The 24852-nt window shown below is 45.5% G+C and overlaps 1 protein-coding gene across 1 annotated transcript in view; it reads left to right on the top strand.

Annotated features, from left to right (window-relative positions):
* LOC103180611 (adaptor related protein complex 2 subunit beta 1) overlaps positions 1-24852 on the top strand; it is a 41338-nt gene that overhangs the window by 14412 nt on the left and 2074 nt on the right. Inside the window, 8 exon segments of the mRNA XM_042338452.1 lie at positions 2122-2320; positions 3181-3222; positions 4476-4622; positions 5221-5366; positions 8462-8591; positions 11976-12060; positions 13613-13699; positions 23503-23657. Coding sequence (XP_042194386.1) covers positions 2122-2320; positions 3181-3222; positions 4476-4622; positions 5221-5366; positions 8462-8591; positions 11976-12060; positions 13613-13699; positions 23503-23657 — 991 coding nt within the window.

Genomic DNA, 24852 nt, shown 5'->3' with positions numbered 1-24852 from the left:
AGTGGACATTAAAGAATGAATTGATTGAAGCCTTTCAAATTGATGAGCTACATTAGATGACGAGTTAATAGAGGACAACTTGTCTGTGTGGCGGAGAGAGCCAAAGCAAGGGGATGATATATTTAAATTACAAGCAAAATCGCAGAGTTTTATTTAAGAGAAGATGCAATGCAGTGTCCCAGGAGGAAACAATGTGCACAATCGTTTAAGAGGGAGGCACGCTTAGGAAGTGAGGGTGTTGTGTAAAAAAAAAAGCTTGGAAATGGTTAAAAGATCTGCCGCGATCGAATGCAAAAGGTGGAATTGGCTTGACAGGCTAAATGACCTCCTCCTGTTCCTGTAGAAAAAGTCTACAGTCCTAGGGGTCTGGCAGCCGTTGAAATGAAGTCAGTCACTCCCCGATCGGTGGGACACAATAGCCGTGAAAACAATGTGGTCACACATTGGTTTGCTTTAGATCGGGGTAGGTTGGTCTGGTGCACTTGACTGAATAACTGAAGACAAACGGTGATTTGTGTTTTTTAATCCTTCTGTCTTACACCATCACATTGTGATTTATCCAGACCTGCGAGTAGCTCCACACATAGGGCGCAGGGTACACAGAACAGACTGGAGCTTGATGGATAAAAACTCGGAGCGTGAAGTATAAAACGGGAAAAGGATTGTTTGAGCAGTCGGCCTCATTTTGTTATAGCACATCGTAGGCAGCTGCTCTGGCTCATCTCCAACCATTCAATTTGCCGAGGGAGGTGAATACTCACAGGGGAAACGTTTCATGATCAAATGATATTAAATCTCTCGACCCGTCCAACCTCCCACTCCTGCTAATCTGCTGGCTTCCTTGAGGTGGCACGCTTCCCCGTGTGGGCCCAGGTTCTCTTTAGAAATCGCTAACTGCCCATCGGTAGAGTAGCTAAACACTGACTAGCGAGGGCAGGATTGAAGCTGAGAGGACGAGAGGAAGTGTGACAGAGCTTTGGTGGTGGAGTAGGGCAAGATTGAGAAGCAAATAATTTCAACGTCGCCCTGAAAGAGGGTGGGTGGGGGGATGGGGAAGAGAAGGATTGATTTTCGATGGGTAAATGTGCCTTTCCTTCTCAAATATCTCAGAGGCTAATATCCCTTCAGCTAACCTTCAGCATCTTCTTGGGTGATTTGGTACCTGATCTGTGTTGGCAGCATGTTCGATCGGCAACAACTTGCATTGGTATAGCGCCCTTCAAGCAGAGTAGCGTCCTGGAGGGTGGCGCTACACCACCTCTTCAGTGGTTCCGCTCAGTACACGTTTACTGTCTATCTCGTGGATATTTCTTCTTGAAAAGTCTCTCGCTGGATGGGTAGCTGCTTCACCACCGAGGCCCAATTCTGAGCGGCGTCCCAACGTACAATGTGGTACTGGACCACTGATCAGTGAGATTGGGGTTTGGCTCGTGGTTTCTGAGCCATAAGTGTCTGCCATGTTTGTCCTCCTCACCAGTCTCCTTCTTTATTGTTTCGCTGCCCGTTCTGCACTGGAGGACAAAGCAAGGTTAAGTGCACATTGACAATACAGTGATTTACATTGGAAAGGAAACTGACATCGTTGTGCATTCTTCTCCCAATAAAACAAGCATTTGTGTTACAGCTGCGGTTAGGCTGTCCACCAAACCCCCTTCCTCTATTTGTTTCACGTACTGAAATAAGCTTGAAATTCTACGACTTCAAGACTTTATTTTTTATTTCCAGTTTTACAGCACCAGGAACATGGCTAAATGTTGCCACCCGACAATCTTCAGCCCCTGGTTTACATCCGACTCTGTGACTGATGGCAAACCCAGGGGAACAAAGCTTGTTTGGACTACAGTCCAGAGACATGATCCCTGACTACGTTATGATTTTCAACTCCATAAATATCCAAGACTTGAGAGGCAGCGTGTGATGAGGGCGTCGAAGCACAATTAGTTTCAACCACAAAATATACAGTCAATTCACTTTACAGTACATTCTGTGAAGTGCATTGAGACTCTCGAAGACGTGATAAAGAGCTATATCAAATGCAAGGATTATTATTATTATTGACTGTATTTTGCAGGCCTTTGAATGCACCAGGTTCTAACCCATGTTTAATATCCTCCCCTTCAGCGCTGAGCCCGATAGTCCAGTCGGCCCACCCACCACAGCAACTCTCACCTTGGAGCAGCAGCCACAAGTTATCCCGTCCCAGGGTGACCTGCTGGGTGATCTCCTCAACCTTGACCTGGGTCCCCCTGTCAATGTGCCACAGATGTCCTCGATGCAGATGGGGGCCGTTGACCTCCTGGGAGGTGGATTGGACAGTCTGGTAAAGTTTCCTCTTTAAAACCTCTGGTCAAAATAGTTGTCCCTATGACGGTGTCTTTGAAAACAGGAAGATAACATTTTATACGTTCGAGAGGCACATTTGGGGGATGTGGGGGAGGAGGTTTGGGGTGGGGTAGGGGCACTTCAATTTGTGAAGACAGAATTCAGGAGAGGTTCAGGTGCTGAAGAAGGGGCCTATTACTTGACCATGCTTTCGGCCATCCTCTGCCCAATGCCCCCCCATCCCACCCAGGCTTGGGTCCAACTCCCTAACTGTGCAGCGTCTTAGGACGTCCTCCCGACGTGAAAGGAACTATACAAATGTAAACTTGTATTATTTTGAGTCCTTCAATATACCGACTCATCGAGCTGTTCCTTAAATGAGTCCCAGTGTTCTGCCCACAACCATTCTTCCCCTCCCAGCTGAGGACACCCCCACCCCCCTCACCATAAAAGAATTGGCCTGAACGGAGTTAACTGACTGGCTTCAATCTCTCCTGTGCTTTGCTGGCAACTAAACCGCACTTTGAAGCTTGTCTAATAGATAGATGAGCTGTGGAAGAAAATCAATAGAGAAGATAGCCTGCAGAACCCTAAAGTTTAACCATGCCAGACTGACATAATCCCAGCAAAATCAATACTAAAATTGAGTCTGGAGTACCAGCTGTTGATGCATTAGATAAATGATGTCTATACACAGATGGGCATCAGTGTAGAACGACCTAAGAACTGCACAGGGTAATTTTATCAGCCTTTCATAACTGACCGAGGTGTTGGTTATGAAGTCTGGCGCAGACGCCGAGGGTAATCTGCACAGTCGGCTTCTGTTGGCACTAATTCGTTACCTTCTGTATCTTACAGCTGGGCGGTGATCTTGCAGGGCCCACAGGTGGGAGTCCAGCGGTAAGTAACCTTGGGGTTCTCACAGTCTGATGTCTTTGAGTTAAACTTTCCCTCTGCTCAGAGCTCAGGCCACAGGATTCTTCATCTCCAAGACTTGACTCCAGATTCACTGCTCAAACACTTTCCAGCTGATGGAGTTATTACAAAAGTAATAAGATATAATATAATAATCCTCGAGACGTCTCAAAGCGCTTCACAGGATATACCGTAAAATGAATGGACTGTATATTTTGTGGGCGAAACGTGGCAGCCAATTGCGCACATCAATGTCCCACAAACAGTTGTGGATTATAAACTTTTTAGAGGTTTGATAGTTATCACGTGAAAGCGTTAGCTGTGTCAGAAGCTGACTCTCCTCCCCTGAATCACCATGTTGACATCCATGGTGTTAGAATTTCAGATCATGGTTTTCAGCAGCTATTTATACTGCTACCAGCTTTGTCCTGAACTGAACCCTGCAGTAGTTGATATCAATAATTGTTGACGATGTAGTGCAGATCACAACAGATTGGGACAAAGACCCTTTTGCCCATTTTGATGTCATTCCAAACCTCTGTGCCCTCTTGTCCTGCTAGCCTCGGTGTATGTGAGAGCATTGTTCCGAGTTTCTTTCCTTATATCATCAAGCATCTGCTGAACCTCTTTCTACTGTGTCCTTGGAGACGTTTCTTTGCAAAGCTGAATAGCCCGAGCTATCTCGTCTTCCTCATAACTCAACCTTCAAACCCCAGGGATCAATAAATGTAGTCATCAAACATCCACTTGTCCAGTCTCTCCGCTTTAGCACAGTCTCATTGATCTGGTGGGATGCCAGCATTCAGCAAGCAAGGGGAAGTTGTTTATCATGGAAGGCTTACTTATCTTATCTTGCTTATCCCCCCCGCCTCTGCTCGACTGGCTCTAGGCTCCTGTTCGTGCCTTGTCTTCCCCCACCCCCCGCCTGTTCTCCACCATCGGTGGCTGTGCCTTCAGCCACTGCGCCCCGAAACTCTGCAACTCTCTCCCTAAATCCCTTTGCCTCGCCCCCCCTCCCTTCCCACTTTCAAATTCCGCCTAAAGACCTTCCTTGATGATCGTGCTCACGGCCACCTCCCCGTTCTCACCCCCCCCCCCCCCCCCCCGCTGGCTCTGGGTCAGACTCCGCCACTGTCAAGCGCTCCGGTACGCGTGTGATGGACGCTATATAAATGTAAGTTGTTGTTGCTCATTTTCCATTGTTGCATTTTTATTCTAAGGGTTTCTTTCTGCCACAGGTTGGCCAAAGCTTCATACCTTCATCCGTGCCAGCCACCTTCGGACCCTCGCCCACCCCGGCCGTGTGCAGCAGTGGCCTGAATGATCTATTCGAACTGTCCACTGGAATGGGAATCACTTCCGGGGGTTACGTAGCACCTAAAGCCGTAAGTCACTGATGTTGCAGCGAGAAACAATGGTCGTCTTAAGAACACGGTCACGACAGATCATTAGCTGCTTCAGTGATTCATGGACCCTTTTGAGCCACTTCAGTTTCTGTGATATCGGCTTTCAACGTGCCCGACAGTCATAAAACTTTTACGACTCATGACTGTGGGAATCAGTAAGGGGGTTGTCAATATTTCTCTCAGTTCTCCTTCCCCAAAAGTGACCTGGCTGCAGAGGTTTGATATTCCTTCACTCAGGAGATCTGATTTGAATGTTTTGACGTGCACAGCCCTGTCCGTCTCGCTTTAAGCTTTAAATGGGTCGTTGGGTGATGGTTGATTTAAATCTATACCAAGAGAGCCACCAGGTGGCACTCGCTGCTTTGCTCTGCAATTCACGAGGGCTCTATCCTTTGTGCACCACTGGAGCCCGCTACACTTACAAAATGAAAAGTACTCATCACACATGCACAAATCCAACTTGTATGGATTAGTTTTGTTGATTGGTGGTGTGTGGAGGGGCATTGTATAAATGCAAGTTGTTGTTGTTGTTACCCTGGATGCAGAAGCTGAAACCTGCTTTGCTCGTGGCTTTTAGGTGTGGTTGCCCGCCATGAAGGCCAAAGGCCTGGAGATTTCCGGCACCTTCTCTCGACGACAGGGTCACATCTACATGGATATGACCTTCACGAACAAGGCCTTGCAGCACATGATTGACTTTGCCATTCAGTTTAACAAAAACAGGTAAGAAAGTGGAACCTTCCTCTTTGACCTTGCCATCGGGCCAGTGTCCTACCCACACTCCCCTTCCCCTAACCTCCAACCCTCTTGATTCCAACCCACCAGCTCGGGTACAAAAATGCTTAACTGTCCAGCGCCTTGGGAACTCCTTCCAACGTGAAAGGCGCTGGGTAAATGTAATTTGTTGTTGTTGGTGGATGACTGTTCTATTAAAGCAATTGGGATTTGTTTGTCCTTGGTTGTGTTTGCAGTACTCCTGCAACAGCGACTGTGTGGGTTCCAGGTTGTCAAACCCGGTCAACCTCAAAATGCCTTCAAGGAAATTAACTTCTGTTAGATTCATAAGCCAATGCTGGTTCCACGAGCTAGACTGCAGCGAAGGTGCTGATGCTTTTCTATTCGTAGAGGATTAAAGCAATGGTCTTCTCACACAGGCTTAGCTGTGCTTGGGTAAGGAATGACAGTTTCAGATCAACATCCCAATGAAAAAGCTGTCAATCACCAGTGACTGATGCCACTATCTGACTGAGGCCACTGTTGACGTCAAGCTGAGTGCTTCTCACTGGCTGCCTCCATATAATCCGAGATGAACAATAATAACAGGGTCTCGTCTGCAAATGCAGCAATCCAGCTCCCATTTTGTCCTTTTCTCCATAGGAGAGACAGTAATGTGAGCTTGTTTTATATTAAAAAAAGAGAGAGAAAAAACATTAGACACAGAAAATGTATCCCCTCTCGTTGACAGTGAAGCCTTGACATTTGAAATCACTAAATTGAGCTTGCGTTGGTTGTGTAACCGGCTGCAAAGTGGCTGTGTCAGAAATAACGGTCATTAACATTATCCAAGTCGGGTATCTTCAGTCCTGGATCCTCTTTCAGTACAGAATTGCTGTTGGAAATTGTTTCCAATATTTGGTGTGGGTGTGAGAGGTTCAGGACTAGTTCAGCGTTATACTGGAGTCCCGTAGCATAGCGGTTAGCGTGCTCGCGAGAGGACCCGGGTTTGATTCCCGGGCAAGGCAAAACCTTAGGCAAGTTTTCTTACTCCACATGTCTCTATTTACTTACCAGTAAGTAGGTACCCGGTTGTTAGTCGATTGGCAGATCGCGTTCACACACAAACACACACTCACACAATCCCGCGTTTTCAGCCTCTCACCCTTGCTGCTGGATTCGTGTTTTTATTAGAAAACACAATATAATGATCCTTGCGCTGAGTACAGTAGCTCTTGTGAGAAGTGGGAAATACAAATGCAATTTTGTCAGTGAAATCGAAACTCAGGTGGAGGATTTTCGAGTTTATGAAAGCTGAGTGTTAACAGGGAATCCATTAGCTGTCGACGATGTCAGGGAAGGTATAAACCTGAAATAAACACAGTGGGCTTTACATTTGTACCAGTTGTTGAATTGTAACAATAATAATCCTTGCATTTGATATAGCGCCTTATCACGTCTTCGAGATGTCTCAAAGCACTTCACAGGATATATTGTAACAATCGTGGATTGAGTGACCAAATTATTATTTTTTAAAATTTATTTTTTGACTGAGTTCCTCTGAGCTACTTAATTTTCTGGCGGAGTTGCTTTCTGCCGGGGATGTGGTGAAAGCTGTTCATGTTATTCATGTTAACCGCTGCCACAGGAGAACTGCCTGCCTGACTGCAATATCATTCCTGCCTGTTGTAATCCCGTAACGGCGAATGCAATTTTAAGGCTCAAGATGTTCTGTTTTCTTGTCATCAGAGCAGAATGAAGGGAATCTTGTGAAGCTACATCATTTTGTTTTTCACAAAATCGGGAACTGAAATAGGTCACCTGCAAAATACACAGTCGAAGCACATTGCATCCTGTGGAAAGGCTCTGAGATGTCCTCCTGATAGGAAAGGCATTACAACAACTTATATAGTACATTTATGTAGTGCCCAACACGCTGGCTCAGTCGGTCGCTGAGTCCTGAAAATAATAACCCTTGCATTTTGTATATCGCTTTATCACGATGTCGAGGCGTCTCAAAGCGCTCCGCAGGATATAGCGTAAAGTGATGTGATTGTGTGTATTTTGTAGGTGAACTCGGCAGCTAACATGCACACAGGAAAGCCCCCAAGCAATGCCTGTCAAAAGCACAGTTTTAAATGAGGGTTGGTGTGAGGGAGGCAATTTATACAATGTGCCACGTTTGTGCTCCAGTTGTCTGTCTTTTTTTCCCCTCCCAAAGCTCAGTGCTCTGCCCTGCTTGCTCAGGCATTGTAGAGGATATAGAGTGCTCAGCACGTTTCAACATCTACACACGCTTTAAATCCGCTTAATCAGTGTCAATCTTCCAGCCTGACGGAGTCTAACTCGGATATGAATTCACTTGTGTAGGTCGTGGAATTGGGATGCATTGAAGCCATGCGATGAAACGTTGACATGAATCATGCATCTGTCTGGGTGACATTAAATCTAGCCACCGACCGGGATATCAGTTGAATTCAGTCTAGTTTCACATTGCGTGCGTCAGGAGTGAAAAGCAACCTTAAAATTGGACATGGTCAAAACGATTGCTTTTTTTTGGAGAGGACAAAGAGAGAGTTTGAGTGAAGGGGACATAGTGACTGAGGCTCAGTCACGTATTATTGGACGGAGGAGGCTGGGGAGCAAGCAGTTGATGTCCGTAATTCTGTCTGTCTAGCATCTTGGGATGTCCTTCCGACGTGAAAGGCGCTTTACAAATGTAATTTTGTTGTTCTCGATGTCGATCAGTCATTAGAGCACAATGGATAGAACAGAGAAAGGGAAAATGGAGGAGACGGCAGAGGGTTGGGAGGGTAAGAATGTGAGGGGATTTGAAGGTAAATCCTGATTTGTAGTGGTCTGGTAAGTGCTCTGGGACCTGACCCTGTGTGAGGGGCGCTATATAAATGCAAGTTGTTGTTGTACAGTGGCATAGTGTTGGCGGTGGCTTGTGCTTGTATTCCCCGACATCTCAGCACTGAGAGAGGGGTGCGTCTGTGTGTGTGTGTCTGTGTGTGTGTTGGGGGGATGGATGTGGGAGGGAAGAGAGAGGAAACCCATTGAGGAAAGTGACACTGCTCTTGACTTGGCTTTTCCTTTTGCAGTTTTGGGGTGATCCCCACCACTCCGCTCCCGATTCACACTCCAATGATGCCTAATCAGAGCATCGACATCTCGTTGCCACTCAATACCATCGGGCCAGTGATGAAAATGGATCCGCTGAACAATCTTCAGGTAAGAGACAGCCAGCAGCCAGTGAATAACCCCCTCGGTTTTCGCCTTGCGATCTGAACTCAGCCCACGTTAGACTTGGGGCAGCTCTCGTGTGTCTTAACATTCTACATGCACTTACCTAACAGTAAGTAATAAATCTGGTCTTTGAGATGTATCAAATGCAAGGATTATTATTATTACTAAACATTTCACTTTTAATCTGGAAATTGAATTAGTTTCTGCAGTCACTGTAACTGCTGGGGAGCACGGGTTGGCTGTGAACCCCCACAAAGAGTCGTCGAAGTGAGAAACCGTTCTTTTCTGAACACGGTCTGTCTTTCTCATTCAGGTTTATTTGCTTTAATGATATCTGAAATCTCTGTGATCTCTGCGGGCAAAGCTGTTTGATTCGTCAAATGCTCTGCTTCCATCGAACATTTATTATGGGGTGGGGGGCGGGGGTGGGGACTTGAATTACAGCAGACAATTATTAGATAATTGCAGATGTCATTGAGATATAATGCAATGATTTCCACTGTCCCAAAGTGGCAGGGCAACCAGAAGCGTTGCGTTGCGGATTTAAAAGGCGCGTTGTGTTAATGAGCATCGGTTATACAGGGGAGTCTGTGAGTGGCAACCAGTGAGCAGCGGTATGCACAAAATGTCGGAGTCGATCTGACACTGCCAAGTGTTTACACATCAGTGATTATGTTTTTATACAGTAACCGGCTCCATGGGATTGAATAATGAAGTAATTCATCACAGCCTTGCCATTGTAATCAGCCAGCCCATCCATTTCTATTTATTAGTGTGGACGTTTCGTGTAATGTGAAGCTGCTTGGTGCCGTCCTTCGGATGAGATGTTAACCCGAGGCCCCGTCTGCCTTTTCAGGTGGATGTTGAAAGATCCCGTGGATATTATTGGAAAAGAGAAGGGATTTTCTCCCAGTGTTCTGGCCAACAATCCTGCAGATAAATTGGTCATTCACTTCACCACTGTTTGTGAGGGCATCGCTGCGTGCATATTGGCTGCCGCTTTTGCCTAACAGTCACTACACTTGATAGCAATTCACTGTGAAGCTTTGAGACGTTTTGATATTCGCCCACAAACTATAGTCCTTTCACTGAGACGCTTCAAGACGTGATCAGGTGCTATATCAAACGGGAGGATTATTATTATTCTAGGCACGATATGAAACACATTGATGATTAGGATATTTTTCCGTTCCTATCCACATAACCGAAATCTCACTTCTCAGGCACAGTAAATGGAATTGACTACATTCACAGATTAAAATTTATGGAGGCTGAAAGAGCAGGCTTGCTATTCACAGCCTGCCCTGCTCAGAATAATGCTGTATGACCTTTTTCCTCAATGAAGGCCATTTGAGATTAAGTTAAGAGAGAGGATGTTTATAAATGAGAGATTTTTCAATATGCTTTTTTGGGGAGGGTTGGGGGGTGAGGGGAGGAGAAAGGACAAGATGTTACAGCTTAGAATAGCTCACTTTTCTGAGCAATGTTTGGTCCAAATATAGAAGTGTTGATGTTGAACGTAACCTAGATACATTGATATTACACATAACCTCTCCCAATTTCAATCACCACAATTGGGAAGTAATAATAATAATCCTTGAATTTGATATAACACCCTATCATGTCATTGAGACTTCTCAAATCGCTTCACAGAATATACTGTAAATACTGTGTATTTTGTGGGCAAAACACGGCAACCAATATTGTGAACAGCAATGTCCCATAAGCAGCTATGGAGTGAGCAACCAATTTTATTTGGGGTATTTTTGGCCAGGACACCAGGAGAGAGAAACTCCCTGCTTTTTCGAATAGTGCCGTCATAAAATAGTAATACTTGGGACAGTCGATGCGATGGCACAGCAAGTTCAAAAGAGGTGTCTCTTTTAGAACTATAGAGGAGATACATCAAGGGAAATCCAGAACAATATGTTGGATACGCCAAAGCAGCAGGGCAAGAAGGCTGAGATGAAAGGCACATTTGGGTCAGACACTGAGAAGTATTTCTTTACACAGAGGTTAATCAACAGTTAGTACAGGGGACCAGGACGAGTATTGGAAGCCAAGGTACTGGAATCATTTAAGAAATAACTTGATGCTGGTATGTGAAAACTGTTCCTAACCTACGGGGGTGCACCCTTGACTGCCTAGGTTAGATCTATGAATAAGACGGAACAAAATTGCTGGTCAGAAGGGAAGCAGTAGATGGAAGGCAGCGCAGCTATGAAACTGCACGCATTTATTGAAACTGCACTGTTATTGCTGTGGCTGGGCAGTAGCCCTGAGCACTCCAGTCCCACCTCAACCCGTGCAATTTACAAGCTTTAACAGGCAAGAGGTCAGACGTTGGCAAACCTCGGGTCCACTCGATGGCCGTTTAGGGCTGAGAGCAATGGTGAATGACAACAGTGAAGAAAACTGTAGTCTCGAAAGAGTTAAGTTATCTCAGCAATCATATTAAACGATTTGTCACTTGTCACGTCAGATTATATAATGGCGCTGGAAACCTTCATTGATTTGTGTTGGTTACAGATGGTTGACTGTGGAAGGTGGGCTAGGTAGGAGCAGAGAAACTATGTAAAAGAAAGTCTGACCGGGTGAGTCTCTATTAGGACACAAAGTGCTGACATTCAGAGTGGGATACAGTTTTCATTAACAAACCACGATTGTGCCAGGTGGTGCGAGACCAACTGCAGATTGAGTACCGAGCGAAAAAGAAATGAAAGTCATTTCGGAATCTGATTTTTTTTTGCTTCGGAAATCTGCTTTCTGCTCTTTGTCTTATATCCTCGGTCTTTGTTTCGTAGAATTTTACAGACAGAAGGAGGCCTGCTCTTACCCCTGCAAATTCTTCCTTTTTAAGTACCTATCTAACTCCCTTTTGACAGCTATTATTATTTTGTCATTGCTTCTGAGCTGAACTTAGCTGACTGAATTTGTACACATTTGGATGTGGGATATTTCATTCTTTATAAAAACGGGGAAATAGTCCTCCAATGCTTTTATTCTCTCTCTCTCTCTCTCTCTCTCTCTCTCTCTCTCACGAACACACACACATTCACACACCCCAATACCGAGTGTCAGTATCATTTTGGCAAGGGACACAGTTCCAAACCCTGCCTCGCTCGGCAGGACGCATACTTGCTCTAAGGATGTGCAGACCAAGCTGAGATGTATTATCATTCCTTTGCTTTTTGTCCACAGCAGAGCGGTGAGAAGAGTGGAATAGCAGCCCGCTAATTTGGGGGATGGGGGAGGGAAGAGAAATTGAGCTGCCAGTAAAGGGAAGGGGGTCAGCAATCCCTCCCCCTCCCCACAACGCACACACACACACACACCCTAATGCTAACACTGGCTCTGGTGTAATTCCAGGTGGCTGTAAAGAACAACATCGATGTCTTCTACTTTAGCTGCCTGATTCCGCTCAGCGTGCTCTTCGTGGAGGATGGGAAAATGGGTGAGTAATGGTCCACCAACAGTTGTGCAGCCACTGACCTCATCTTGCTCTATTCCGAGACCCCGGCCTTTTCAATTTGGTTGGGTTTGGCCCAATAGCCGGTCCTATTTTATAAACCGTTTGCCAATGTTCCTACACACTGCTGGATTTACTGGTCTTGATTATGGGATTCCCGTAGTGCTTGAGTGGTTAGCGTGTGGACTCGTGTTCGATTCCCGGGCCGGGCGAAACCTTCAGCAAGTTTCCTTACTCCACACACACACACACACGCCTCTATTTGCCCAGCTGTAAGTAGGAGCCCAGTTGTTAGTCAACTGGCGGATTGGGGGTAATAAACCCTACGAGAATTGAGCAGAGCTTTGGTTTGTATAGATAGCGACTGTCCTCGCTGAGAGACGAAAAGAGAAACGGAGACCTGAAACATAAAATCTGAAAGTCACAGGCGTTCAAATTGGCACCAGAAAGAGAGCCCGAGTGGCATGTTAACATTTAACTCTTCAGAAAACCTTGACCTTTCTTTCTACCCCGTTTTTCGGAAGCAGATCGAGTCTAGATTTTACATCTTACTATCGGGGCTGAATGACTGCAGTGAAATGTGCTAATTGGCGCATTGCTGTGTTAATTTGCCTGATGTTATGTAAATTCTGGGGGCTTTGAAATGGAAATCCAAGGAGCGCTGATGTTCATGCAGATCCTGTTGGTTTCCGGCAGCAAAATGTATAGCAATCACTGCGTTTTCAGCTTTATAAACAATGGGCTTCTTTTTTGCCTATGCAAATTCGTCAGTGATTTCAGAGAATCCAAGAGTACCAGCCTTGCCGGATGCTCGAGAAAATAAGATTTCAATTTTCTTTTGCATCTTTTTATTGCTTTTTTTTAAATGTTTTTTTGAAAGACAAAATTGTAACACTCGCAGTTTTCAAGTCAGGAGCTCCTGGCTTCCTCTTGACGACTGACTGACCCCTCCAGCCCACCCGTCCCACTCCACCCGGGTCGGGTTTGAAGTCTCCAAAGCAGATGGTGTGAAGCCAGCAACCTGTGTCTGTGTTGGGTTGTGGTTTCATGCGTCGTAGCGCCTGCTGGTCTCTCTGTACAACACCTCATGTTTCCAGCTGCTCATCAACTGACACAGTCTGAGCATCTCCCATCATCTCCTGTTCTCTACTGCCCAGTTGGAACATCCAGAGACCTTTTCATTTTATTTTGCTTTTCTCATAATAATCCAGAGTACATAAATAACTTTCATTTACGTAGCAGGGTAGCGTCTCAGAGCGCCAATCTCAGATTGAAAGAAAACAAAATAATAAAAACGTCACTCAATCCACGACTGTTTGTGGGGACGTCGCTGTGCGCAATTGGCTGCTGCGTTTTGCCCACAAAATATACAGTCAATCCACTTTACAGTATATTCTGTGAAGGGCTTTGAGACATCTCAAAGACGTGATGAGGTGCTACATCAAATGCAAGGATTATTATTATAGTTAACAATCGGCCTCGTCACATCCCAACAAACCCTTGCTCCTTCTAACAGTGGCTTTGATCTTTCACCTAGAGCGACAAGTTTTCCTGGCTACGTGGAAGGACATCCCCAATGAGAATGAGCTTCAGTTTCAGATTAAGGACTGCCACTTAAACGCAGGTAAGTGAGTAACACCTGAAAAAAAACGTGTGTCAGTGGAGTCAACAAACAAACAAACACCTTGCCTGAATCAGCAGGGTATCATTAACCTGAGATTAAAAGCACAATAACCTGACATTAATCAGCATCCGTTGCAATGTTTTTTTTATCACAGTGAAAGCAAAAAGATTGATTTGCCTCAATTGATGACGTTCTCTCAGTCAGAAGCTTATGGGTTAGAGCCAACACAGGAGCTCATAATTCTCTCCTGTTGTTTCTGAGCTTGAGTTAGCTAATTTGCTCCATGCTATTTTGAACGCAACTAGATTGCAAGAGAAGCTTGGGTGAAGTTGGCTCCATGTTGTTATTTAACCTACCATCTTCCCTTTACAGCATCAAGCTGCTAATTACACCAGTCCAGCATCCTGGCTTCGACCACCCCGTGTGTTTACTCATAACCAGTCATTAATTACTCTCCGGGTAAAGAAATACTTCCTGGGATCTGACCTCGGATAAGGGGTAAAATTACACATCCCATTTATGAATTGTGAGTTGCAGTAATTCTGTGAGCGGGGCTGATTGTGGATGGAGAATTTCCAAGACGGTGGCTGAGAATGTTGTCACTGTTCATTACAGTTTCATAGCTGCTTGTGGATAATGAGTGAACTTATACCTGGTGTCCTGAAGGCTTTGAATCGGTAACCCTACAGTGAGATTTTTAAAAATGTATTGAAAGTTTTCATTCAGGTCTGTAGTGCTCCATTACTGCTGAACCCCTCGGAACTTACTGTTCTTTAGGAAATTACAAAATGCTTTTATGTTTTATTTTCCAATGAGGTGCCTGGAAAAAAAATCTTTGGAAATGTGCCTCTGAAAAGATCTCTCTCTCTCACTGAAGAGGAGACTAAAACGCCAACTTTTGGTTAAGGGTCAAATACTGGGTGCTGTCAAAGTTCAGCGCATCATCAAACAAATTGCGCGTTTTGTTGCAGAAGTTTGCCTATTTAGATGTTTGTTTTCTGCCGCTGCCTGAGTAGCCAGCCCTCTTTATTACACCTGTATTGACTTGGTGCATCAGTACAGTAATTCTGCAGTAACTAAGTGGCCGGGGGGGGGTTCCACTTTGACGGGCAAAATTTCACTTAAGGGGCTAAGATTCATTCAAACTGTAATCTCTCACCATCTCTGCACTGATTGATTGGATAAGAGGAGCGTGTTGCCTTCCCCGAAACATTGTCTTAAGGAGGTGGCAGCGTTATCTCAGAGGATACTGCAGTTAAGCTCTTCTTTTCCCAATTTGGAGAGTCTTGTGTATTACACTGCTGTTAATGTTCTGAAGGACATGCCATAAGACCACAATGCATCACTTATTCATAACCCTTCGTTTCCCCCCAGCGCTCCCAACACGCTCGGCATCTGAAGAGTAAATACACTTGAGACAATAAAATACTGAACCAAAAGTAAAATTCAAGAAGGTCTGACCGTTCCTTCCAACAATTCTTAGGAGAGGGGAAGGGGAGGGTGAAAAATGCGACGTTTCGTAACAGATGTGATAATGTGAAAAGCATCCGAGCAGTAAAAATATTAAGGAGAAAGAGCTAGAAAGTGGGATTATTATAATGATAATTGAGCCTGTGTGCGAAGCATCATTCTTCACCTCCTTATTGTTGAAAACGAGCAAAAGATTTTTGCAAAGTAGGTGTGAATGAATGAATGAATGGATTTGAGTCTTCACCGCAGTGGATGCGATTCATTCCTCAGGCTCATTTAGTCCTTGGTGACTGCAGTTCTGTTTTATCTATCAGCAAACCTCTGTTAGAGGACAGGGTGGTACGAGGACATGCACAGAGAAGGTGCCTAAAGGGACTCTGTCGGTGTTGGTTGGTATCCAAATAACCTGAGAAGGCTTCCCTGTGGATTCATTGTGCGGGGTGCAAATTGGCCAATGATCGAGTCTGTGGTGCAGCTGTACCTCTGGACAAAGAAGGGCTTTGAGGAGAGAGAGAGAGAGAAAGGAAGGAAGGATGGAGCATTTTTAAATTAAAGCCAATTTATTGCCTAATTTAGTGCATCAAGTTCTCATGAGATTTCCAGCGACCTGTCCCATTATTCTCCTCTGGGTAGGTTAGTCCCTCAGGCGTTAACCTTTCACTACAGTAATTTAGGGGTGGCAAAGTTGACGCAGGCCAATCTTGTTTGACTCTTGACTTCCGTGGATGGATGATAAACGTTATGCGCAAACCTTTCAGACGGGAGACTTCATTTAATCTTTAATCGAAAGCACGCCATTTCCTTCCACCAGATGTGCTCAGCACCTGCTGTACTGTTCGAGCTTTGAATGATTCTTAGCAGGAAGATCAGATAAAACGTTGGAAGGAATTTCTTCATTCAGCGAGTTTTCGGGTTTTGTGGCTCGTGGCCACAGTGGGCGACCGAGGCTGGATCAATAGAATATTTAATAGGCAACTGGAAAAGCACCCGAGCAATAAAAATATTAAGAGAAAGAGCTAGAAAGTGGGATTATAATAATAATAATAATAATCCTTGCATTTGATCTATTGCCTTATCAGGTCTCAAAGCTCTTCACAGAATATACTGTAAAGTGAATTGACTGTGTATTTTGCGGCAGCCACTTGCACACAGCAGCGTCCCCATAAACAGTCGTGGATTGAGTGAATAAATTATTATTGTTTGAATTGAATTGATTGAATACATGGTGAATAATAACAACCCTTGCATTTAGTACCTTTCACGTCGGGAGGACATCCCAAAACGTTTCACAGGATATACTGTGAAGTGCAGTGACTGTGTGTTTTGTGGGCGAAAGCACAGCGAATAAACAAGATAGCAGCAGTAACAGCAGACATGTTGGGCTCTACCCTCCCTCTATACTGAATATAGGGCATTAGCAAGACTGTCAAATTTACATATTTTGCAAGTATCCCGAAATTCAGCACTGTTATTTTTATTTTCTCTCGCGTACGGTTTCAGACCCAGCAGGAAGGAATGCCGGTTCGAAATGTGTTTGTTCAAGAATGAAATTAACATGCTCTTGTATCGCAATCAGACTGTAATTGCACAGCCTGCTAATAAGTTCTTTAAAAAGAAATGTTTGTGTGTTAATGGATTCAAGGGACTAATTACACACTGTATTTTGATATCATTTTGGCATCGCATTCAGCAGTAAGGCGCAATCTTTCCACATTATGCCTTCCTTTTTCATTTTGTCCATTTATAAGCTCTGTCGCCTCCGCAAAACCCTCATCAATTGGCAATTGACTGCCGAGTTTCGCCCCCAAAATACACTGTCAATTCACTTTACAGTATATTCTGTGAAGAGCTTTGAGACGTCTGAAAGATGTGAGGATTATTATTATTAGTATCTGTTTGGGGGAGATGGCGGAAGAAAGCTTAGGCTATATGCGAGTGTGTGTGTGTGTGTGTGTGCGAGCGCATGTGTGCTTGTGAATGCTAAGCAATCGCTAATCGCTAAAATTACGAATTTCTAAGTTGAGACCACACGTTAAGGCAGAAAGGCAGTGTGACACAAAGGGCACACTAGCCCAGGCAGCCCATACAGATCTGAATTGGGGAACAGTCCCAGTAAGAGAATGCTGACAGAAGACATGATTGATTCTTTTGTTTTTTCGCTTGTCTGCCCGCAGGCACAATGTGGCATTGTGAGATGAGTGAGGAGGACGGAACAGAAGTTATTGTCCGTTAGATGGGTTTCAGGGGATTGCCCTTTTCTGTTCCACACCTACACTTGCGTCTTGGCGAAATATAAGTTAATGAGAAAGCTGTGTGGCTCTCGGTGTGATTGATGGATCACAGCACATCGCTGAATGTAACTCCTCGCTATCCCTTCGACAGCTGAAGCTACTCATTAGAACATAAAACCCTGTAAAGCATGAGTGTTGATTGCCGTGCGAGCTGTCTGCATGCTAATCCACTTTGTAATAAAGACATCAGCCCCTCACTGCAGCCAGCTTCTCCTACCGCATCCAGCGATGGTGGGGGTGGGGGGTGGATGGATGAGGAGAGGAGAGGAGAAAAACCGCAAAGTAGCTTCATGTGGAATCAGCCTTGCAGTCCCTAGTGCCATTAGCTCCTCCCTGTTCACATTGCGGTACGAAATCCACAACCGTAAAAACCTCTGTAAGCTGTACCTTGGGAGCGCTTTTGTGGTACTTCGCGAGTTCTAAATCGCAGCTCTGTTTTTCTAGCTGTGCACGTGCTCTCCACACACACACACACACACACACAATGCGGGTGTTCCATGTACGAACCAGAAGAAACACAGCCTGAAGGATCGGGAAGGGTGGGGTTAGGGGGTGATTGAAGCTGCGGTCAAAGCGGAGGGTCTTGAGACAAGCCTCGAAGGAGGGAAAGGGAGGGGGCGAGGCGGAGGGACTGTAGGGTGGACTTCCGAAGGTCTGACCTCCAAAGGTAGGGCAGGACAGGGGCCGTGGGACAGGCCAGAGTCCCCTGAGCAGAATCTATCTCCCTCCGCCCTTTTCCAGTCACACCCTTTAGGTGTTTTGTGGTGTCTACCTGATTTGATAAGCACTATATAAGTGCGCATTGTCACTGCTATCACCAGCTCCTTCTGTTGCCGGTTGTTAGCAGATATCTCTCTAATGCAAGCAGCTTGTCTTAATCTCCGCTGAAGTGTCTCAACGGCTGTCTCTGTACAGTCAGCCCTCCATGCGCCGATTTGCGACCAGGAGCTTGAAGCAATTATCTCAATGCTAAACACTGTGAGCAGCAGCGCAGAAACATCATTGTCAAATGTTTTGCAGCCTTGCAACTTGCTTCAAGTCCAAAACCACCGCTTTTCCCCTGGGGTAGCTTTTCCCGTGCCTTCCCTTGCGGGAATTTATCAATATTCATCAGGGCCGCCACTCGGATACTTGGGAACATATTTTGAAACATAACAAAACAAAGCATTTGAACGGTCGCCTTGCACAGCGGAGCAATGAATATGTAAAGACGCTGTGTTGTTCTGTCAAAGCGCACACAGCAATGTGTGTGAGAGAAAGAGAGAGAGACCCTTTATGTTAAGAATAGTCCGGGGGGGGGAAATGCACTGTATTACAGAAGAAACAGCATCTGTTCAGCCATAGATCCTGACCCCAAGTATGACCCACAGGCAGCCTTGTCATCCCTAACATGAATCATTTTGCTCGTACATCTCACACACACACGGACACAACCTTTGGCAAATTTTAGGTTTACGTAAGCCTTCCTTCATTAACTGGCACAGGGTCCTTGCCGGCCAGAATTATGCATGGACTGGAAGCTTTAGGGTCAATGAGCTCAAATGTTTTTTTTTGTCAAATGTTTGGCTGCAGCCTTTCGCCCACAAAACACACAAGTCACTCCACTTTACAGTGTATCCTGTGAAGCGCTTTGAGACGTCTCAACAACGTGATAAGGCGCTACTTCAAATGCAAGGATTATTATTATTTTACTGTTTTTATAGCAGCTCTTAGAATGCTGTATACTGTAGATATAATAATAATATATATCCTGTAGCTCAGTGGTTAGAGCACTCGCTTTGCAAGTGAGAGACCTGAGTTCAATTCCAGGCAGAGGGCGAAACCTTGGGCAAGTTTCCTTACTCCACACAGAGCCTAATAATAATCCCTCCAAAACCAAAAACAATAATAAATTGGTCATTTTCTATCTACGACTGTTTGTGGGACATTGCTGTGTGCAATTGGCTGCCGCGTTTCGCCCACAAATATACAGTCAATTCACTTTAGAGTGTGTTCTGTGAAGCGCTTTGGGACGTCCTCCCGACGTGAAAAGCGCTATATCAAATGCAAGGATTATTATTATTTATATATATATATGGAATTGTATTGAGCCAGAAAGTGGGTGACAAATTACAGATGAGAGCTTCTCTCTTGGCAATATGCGAGATCCCTAATCTGGTTACTGGTGTGTGTAAAAAAAAATATATATATTTTTGTGGTTCTCACAAACAGTGGGAAGATCTGAGCTTCCACTGGGAGACGGGTTGAGCTGGCAGGACGAGGGGCTTCACCTCCCGGAGAAAGACTAGATTAGCTCGTTCACAGCAGGAGAAGACCGCCCGCTCTCGCTCAGCCCCGACCGACCGACCGACTGTAGGTTGTGAGCTGACCGTTGTCATGGCGATGGCTGTCGCAGTGTAGGAAGCTGGTTTGGAGTGCGGGGAGCGGGAGGGAGAGAGGAAGGCGAGAGAGCGGGGAGGGGGGAGATGGATGAAACAGAGATGACATGAAGTGGCGTGACCTGTTCTTGGGGCTCGGTGCAGAGAGCTGAGCTGTAAATAACTGTTTGAGTGAGACAGCAGAGCCTCGATGCTGCCGTCGAGCACAACTAAAGGCTCTGCGTTGCCTGATCTTGGTTCCCTTTTTTTTTTTGCCTCCGTGGCTAATGGTGCCTTTCGCGGATAAGTGAGCCACATCATGACATTCATTACTTGTACTCCGCAGTGCAGAATAATGGTCCTTTAATTCCCTCTTTCGCTGGTTTATTTTTTAAATATCAAGCGATGGTTCTCGCTGTCGAACTGGGCTCAGTTGGTACCACTCCAGCGTATCCAGCTGCCAGTCAGGAGATTGTACGCCCAACACTCTGGTCTGTCACTCCACCACAATACTGGGGCAGCGCTGCCTTGTCGAAGGTGCGGTCCTTCGAATGAGACGTGAAATTATTTTATTTGGACATTAAATGCCCTGTGACCCTATTCAGCAGGAGGACATTGCTCTCAGTGTACAGTAACAACAATAATAATAATCCTTGCAGTTGATGTAGCGCCTTATCCTGCCTTTGAAAGGTCTCAAAGCGTATACACTGTAAAGTGAATTGACTGTATATTTTGTGGGCGAAACACGGCAGCCGATTGCGCACAGCAGCGTCCCCACAAACAGCCGTGGACTGAGTGACCAATTTATTACTGGCCAACAGATAAACTAGCCGCTCACCTTCCAGCTGTTTTGTGGGTCCTTGCTGCAAGCAAATCGCCGGCCGTGTTTGGCTATAAATACGGTCGCTACACTTGGTAGCGCTTGCCTTGTGAAGTGCTGCGAGATGTCTCAACAAGCACAAAGGCCCATAACACTCCCTTTCCTTCCTCCTTCTCTTCTGACCCAAGGCAAGTGCCAGCAACTGAGCCAAGGTGACACCAATGTGTTTGCTTTGACCAGTGCCAAAGGCACGTTGTTCTGGGGGGAGGGGGGTTAAGTGTTTGAAGTTGACTGACGGAGTGGATTATTGCCAGTCCGTTGTTTCGAAGTGAGCTGCCAAAACCTTCATCTCTTCAACAAGAGAATTTATTATTTTTATTATTGTGATTATCCTGCCTGCAGCCGAAAGCATCAAAAATGCATTAGTTTCATTCTGTCGTCATCTCATTCGCAAAGGGGCTGTTCATCTCTTGTACAAAGTGGGATAAGAATAGCCGGGTCCAATTAGGAAGGGATGAAAGAGATTTTTTTATATTTTAAAAAAAAACGTGCTTTAGTTCAGTATTTCTGGAATAGCACGAGAGAGAGAGAGAGAGAGAGAGAGAGAGAGAAGCATACTTGTAATGTAATTGCACAGCTCAGATGACTTCAATGATTTATGAAAACTACCTACACTCTGAGATGGATAAGAGGCTTTGAATCATTTCCTGACATTTACTTTGTATAATTGTTTCTGGCCAATTTGGTGTGTGTGTGTGTATATGTGTGTCTGTGTGTGTGTTGGGGTGGGGTCTGGTGAGGGAAAAGCGCCCGCAACTCTTTCTAGTCATAAGTTTTTTTTTGTTGCTTTGCACGCACGCACCCACACAAACAAGTGTGTAATAAAACAACAGCTTGAATTTATATAATGCCTTCACGTCTCGAAGCTCTTAACAGTGGAGGTTGACGCAACCACTAAAGAAGGCTTTTTGTTGTTTTTTTAATAGAGGTTATTGTGACATGGAATGCCCTACAAAAAAAATCACTGGTTGAAGCAGAATTCATAATGGCTCTTAAAAGGCAATTGCATAAATTTGTATAGATGAAAAATACATGAGGGAGACTGAATTGAGAGCTCTTTCAGCGAACCAGTGCAACAACAACAAAATGATATTTACGCAGTGTCTTTCACGTCAGGAGAACGTCCCAAGGCGCTGGACAGACAAGGGTTTGCACCCGAGGTGGGGGTTGGAATCGAGGGGGTGGGTGGGCGGGAGGTTGGCCAAAGGCGTGGTCAAGGAGAAAGGTCTTGGGACGTGCCTTGAAGGAGGAAAGGGAGGGGGCGAGGAGAGGGGGGACGTGGAACAGGCCAGTGCCTGCCGAACGGAGGGAGCGGACAGGTTGTTAATGGTGTTAATAGGTCACACAGATAGGGAGGAGCATGACCATGGAGCGCTTTAAAAGCCGGGAGGAGGATTTTAAACTCGATCCTCTGGGGGATGGAGGAGCCAGTGAAACCGGGCGAGGATGGGGAAATCGGCTCACGGAGCCTGGTGCGGGAGAGGACACGAGCTGCGGGGTTCTGAATAATCTGCAGCTTGTGGAGGGAAGAGTTGGGAAGTCCTGAGTTAGCGTAGTCAAACCACACGATAGAGGCAAATAGCCTCCTCCTGTGCTGTGGAATTCTGTGCATGTGCACACACACAAATGCACCCGGTAAGACGACTCTAAAAGGAACCCACAAATAACCTCGCGTAGTGTTTAAATGTGCGGCTTAGGAACCCGCCAAGACTCAGCATGCAGCAGCTTTCATGAATACAAAATGCTTTGGCATCAGATGAGGTGGTTCAGCTAAAGTAATGAGCGGCCGGTGGCAGAGATTACTGATGATATGCTCAGCACGGCGATGGCGCTGAAAGGAACCAGCGAGAGAGAATTTAAATACATTTTAGGACGGTGATATAAGAGCTGAAGCCGCCGTAAACTACAGTGTTGACATTCTTCCTAATGATCCTAGCGACGGAGAGGAATCCACAATTTCTCTTCCACAGTTTACATCACCACAACTCAGGTGTAGAGCTTTGGGCTTTAACACTGTCGTCATCTGTCGACGATCAGTACCAGAGCCAAAAACGACCAAGTTATTATTATTAACAAATAAGTTTGATTTTGAGTGAAATCTTGGCATTCAAGCCTTGGGACATCCTCCTGACGTGAAAGGCTGTATACAAATGTAATTTGTTGTTGTTGTTGAAGTGAAGGGAGGAGGGATAATCTGAGAGTCTAGGGTTTGGGGAGAGATTTGGTTCCTTGTATCTATAACCCTACCGTTGGTTGTGCCAAGTGTCCATGCAGATTCTATTGAATTCACAATCCGGAGAGTTTTGGGTGTGAAAACTCTATTGAAGTGGATGGTGGGGAAGGGGAAAGAGAGAAGAGAGAATCAGTGGATTTTATATTGTTCCTCAGCCCCAAATAAACAGCGTCGCTGATACCAAAGGCCACGTATCTGGGAGGTTGAACATGTTCAGAACATTCTTTGTGTGAAGAACGCCAGGCAGTTAATAATAATAATAATAATCCTTGCATTTGATACAGCGCCTTTACCATGTCTTCGAGACGTCTCAAATCGCTTCACAGAATGTACTGTAAAGTGAATTGATTGTATATTTTATGGGCAAAACTCGGCAGTCAATTGCGCACAGCAGCGTCCCCACAAACAGTCATGGATTGAAGCAACTAATTTATTACTAGTATATTTTTATGAAGGAATTATTACCCCCGGAAAGCCGATCTGCCAATCGACTAACAACCGAGATCCTAATCTTCTCTTGCAGAGTACAGCGAGTACCGTTCAGTAAATTAGCCTGGGTTTTCTCTTTGCAGACAGCGTTTCCACTAAGCTGCAGAACAGCAATGTGTTCACCATCGCCAAGAGGAACGTGGAGAGCCAGGACATGCTGTACCAGTCCCTCAAACTGACCAACGGCATCTGGATGTTGGCAGAACTGCGGATTCAACCTGGGAACCCCAACTACACGGTAAGAGCATCCATCGGTGACATGTGCTGGAGGGAGTCACGTGTCAGAGCCTTGGAGGCCATTTGTTCGGATTTTTGTGGGATTTAATGATAGTAATAAATATTATTATTTTGCCCACTAAATATACAGTCAATTCACTTTACAGTATATTCTGTGAAGCGCGTTGAAACGTCTTGAAGACGTGATAAGACGCCGTATCAAATGCAAAGATTGTTCGAATTACTATAATAATCCTTGCAATTGATATCTCACCTTATCATGTTGTCGAGACGTCTCGCATCAAAGTGCTTCACAGGATAAATTGCAAAGTGGAGTGACTGCGTATTCGGTAGTTGAGCGGTTAGAATTTCAGCCTTTGCTCAACTGCGAGAGGCCGATGGGAATGAGCGGGTGAGTGAGTTGGGCACCTATCTGGCACGGTGAGAAGGCTTGCGGGTTAAGCAGTGACAGGAGAAGCACATACACACACACACACACGCACCAGCAGCCTGGCTTCAAAAAAGATAATGCTTCAGAAGAGATCTCCCCACCTCCGTATCTGTCATTCTGTCTCAGTCCTATTGCCTTGGAGAATAGTAATCAGAATAGAACCGGGGAGTTTTGGCCTCATTATTGCTGAGCACAGCCGTTGTTGCAAAGCAATTCTCGTACACAAGGCAGGCACGCTGTAAAGGTTAAAAAATGTCCCCTCTCGTTCAAGATTGCTTTCTGGATCGTGTCGGGAGGAACATTGCCTTTTGCATAACTATGAGCCTTTGTAAGGCGTCAGGAAGTTGATCGAATGTGCTTAATGCCAATATGCATTAAGCACATTCGACAATTACTTATTATTGCACGTAGTCGTGCCTGTGACCTGGGGTGGGGGTGCGTGGTGGGGGCTACACCCAAGTCCTGGTGCAAAGAGGAGCAGCGAAATGCCCAGCAGTTTGACCCGATTTGGGTGTCGCTTCCAAATTCCATGACTGCTCATCGGATGCCCAATCCTCTTCAGTGTACGGAAAGATCCACATCGTCATCGAAACTGCCCCCACACACTACCTGCCTTCTACACCCCACCAGCCTCTAGTTACATCCAGGCCTCTTCACCCTTCTTTCCCACTGCTGCCTTTGCAAGCTGTGCCCTCTACCCCCCTACGCCCCCCTTGCCATGACTCTCTTGACCTTGAATAAGGACCTTGGGAGTCTCGATTCACGG

Source organism: Callorhinchus milii, unplaced genomic scaffold (assembly GCF_018977255.1).
Source record: "Callorhinchus milii isolate IMCB2004 unplaced genomic scaffold, IMCB_Cmil_1.0 Scaffold10, whole genome shotgun sequence".
In the NCBI taxonomy this organism is placed as follows: domain Eukaryota; kingdom Metazoa; phylum Chordata; class Chondrichthyes; order Chimaeriformes; family Callorhinchidae; genus Callorhinchus; species Callorhinchus milii.
This window is presented reverse-complemented; position numbering and strand designations above follow the sequence as displayed.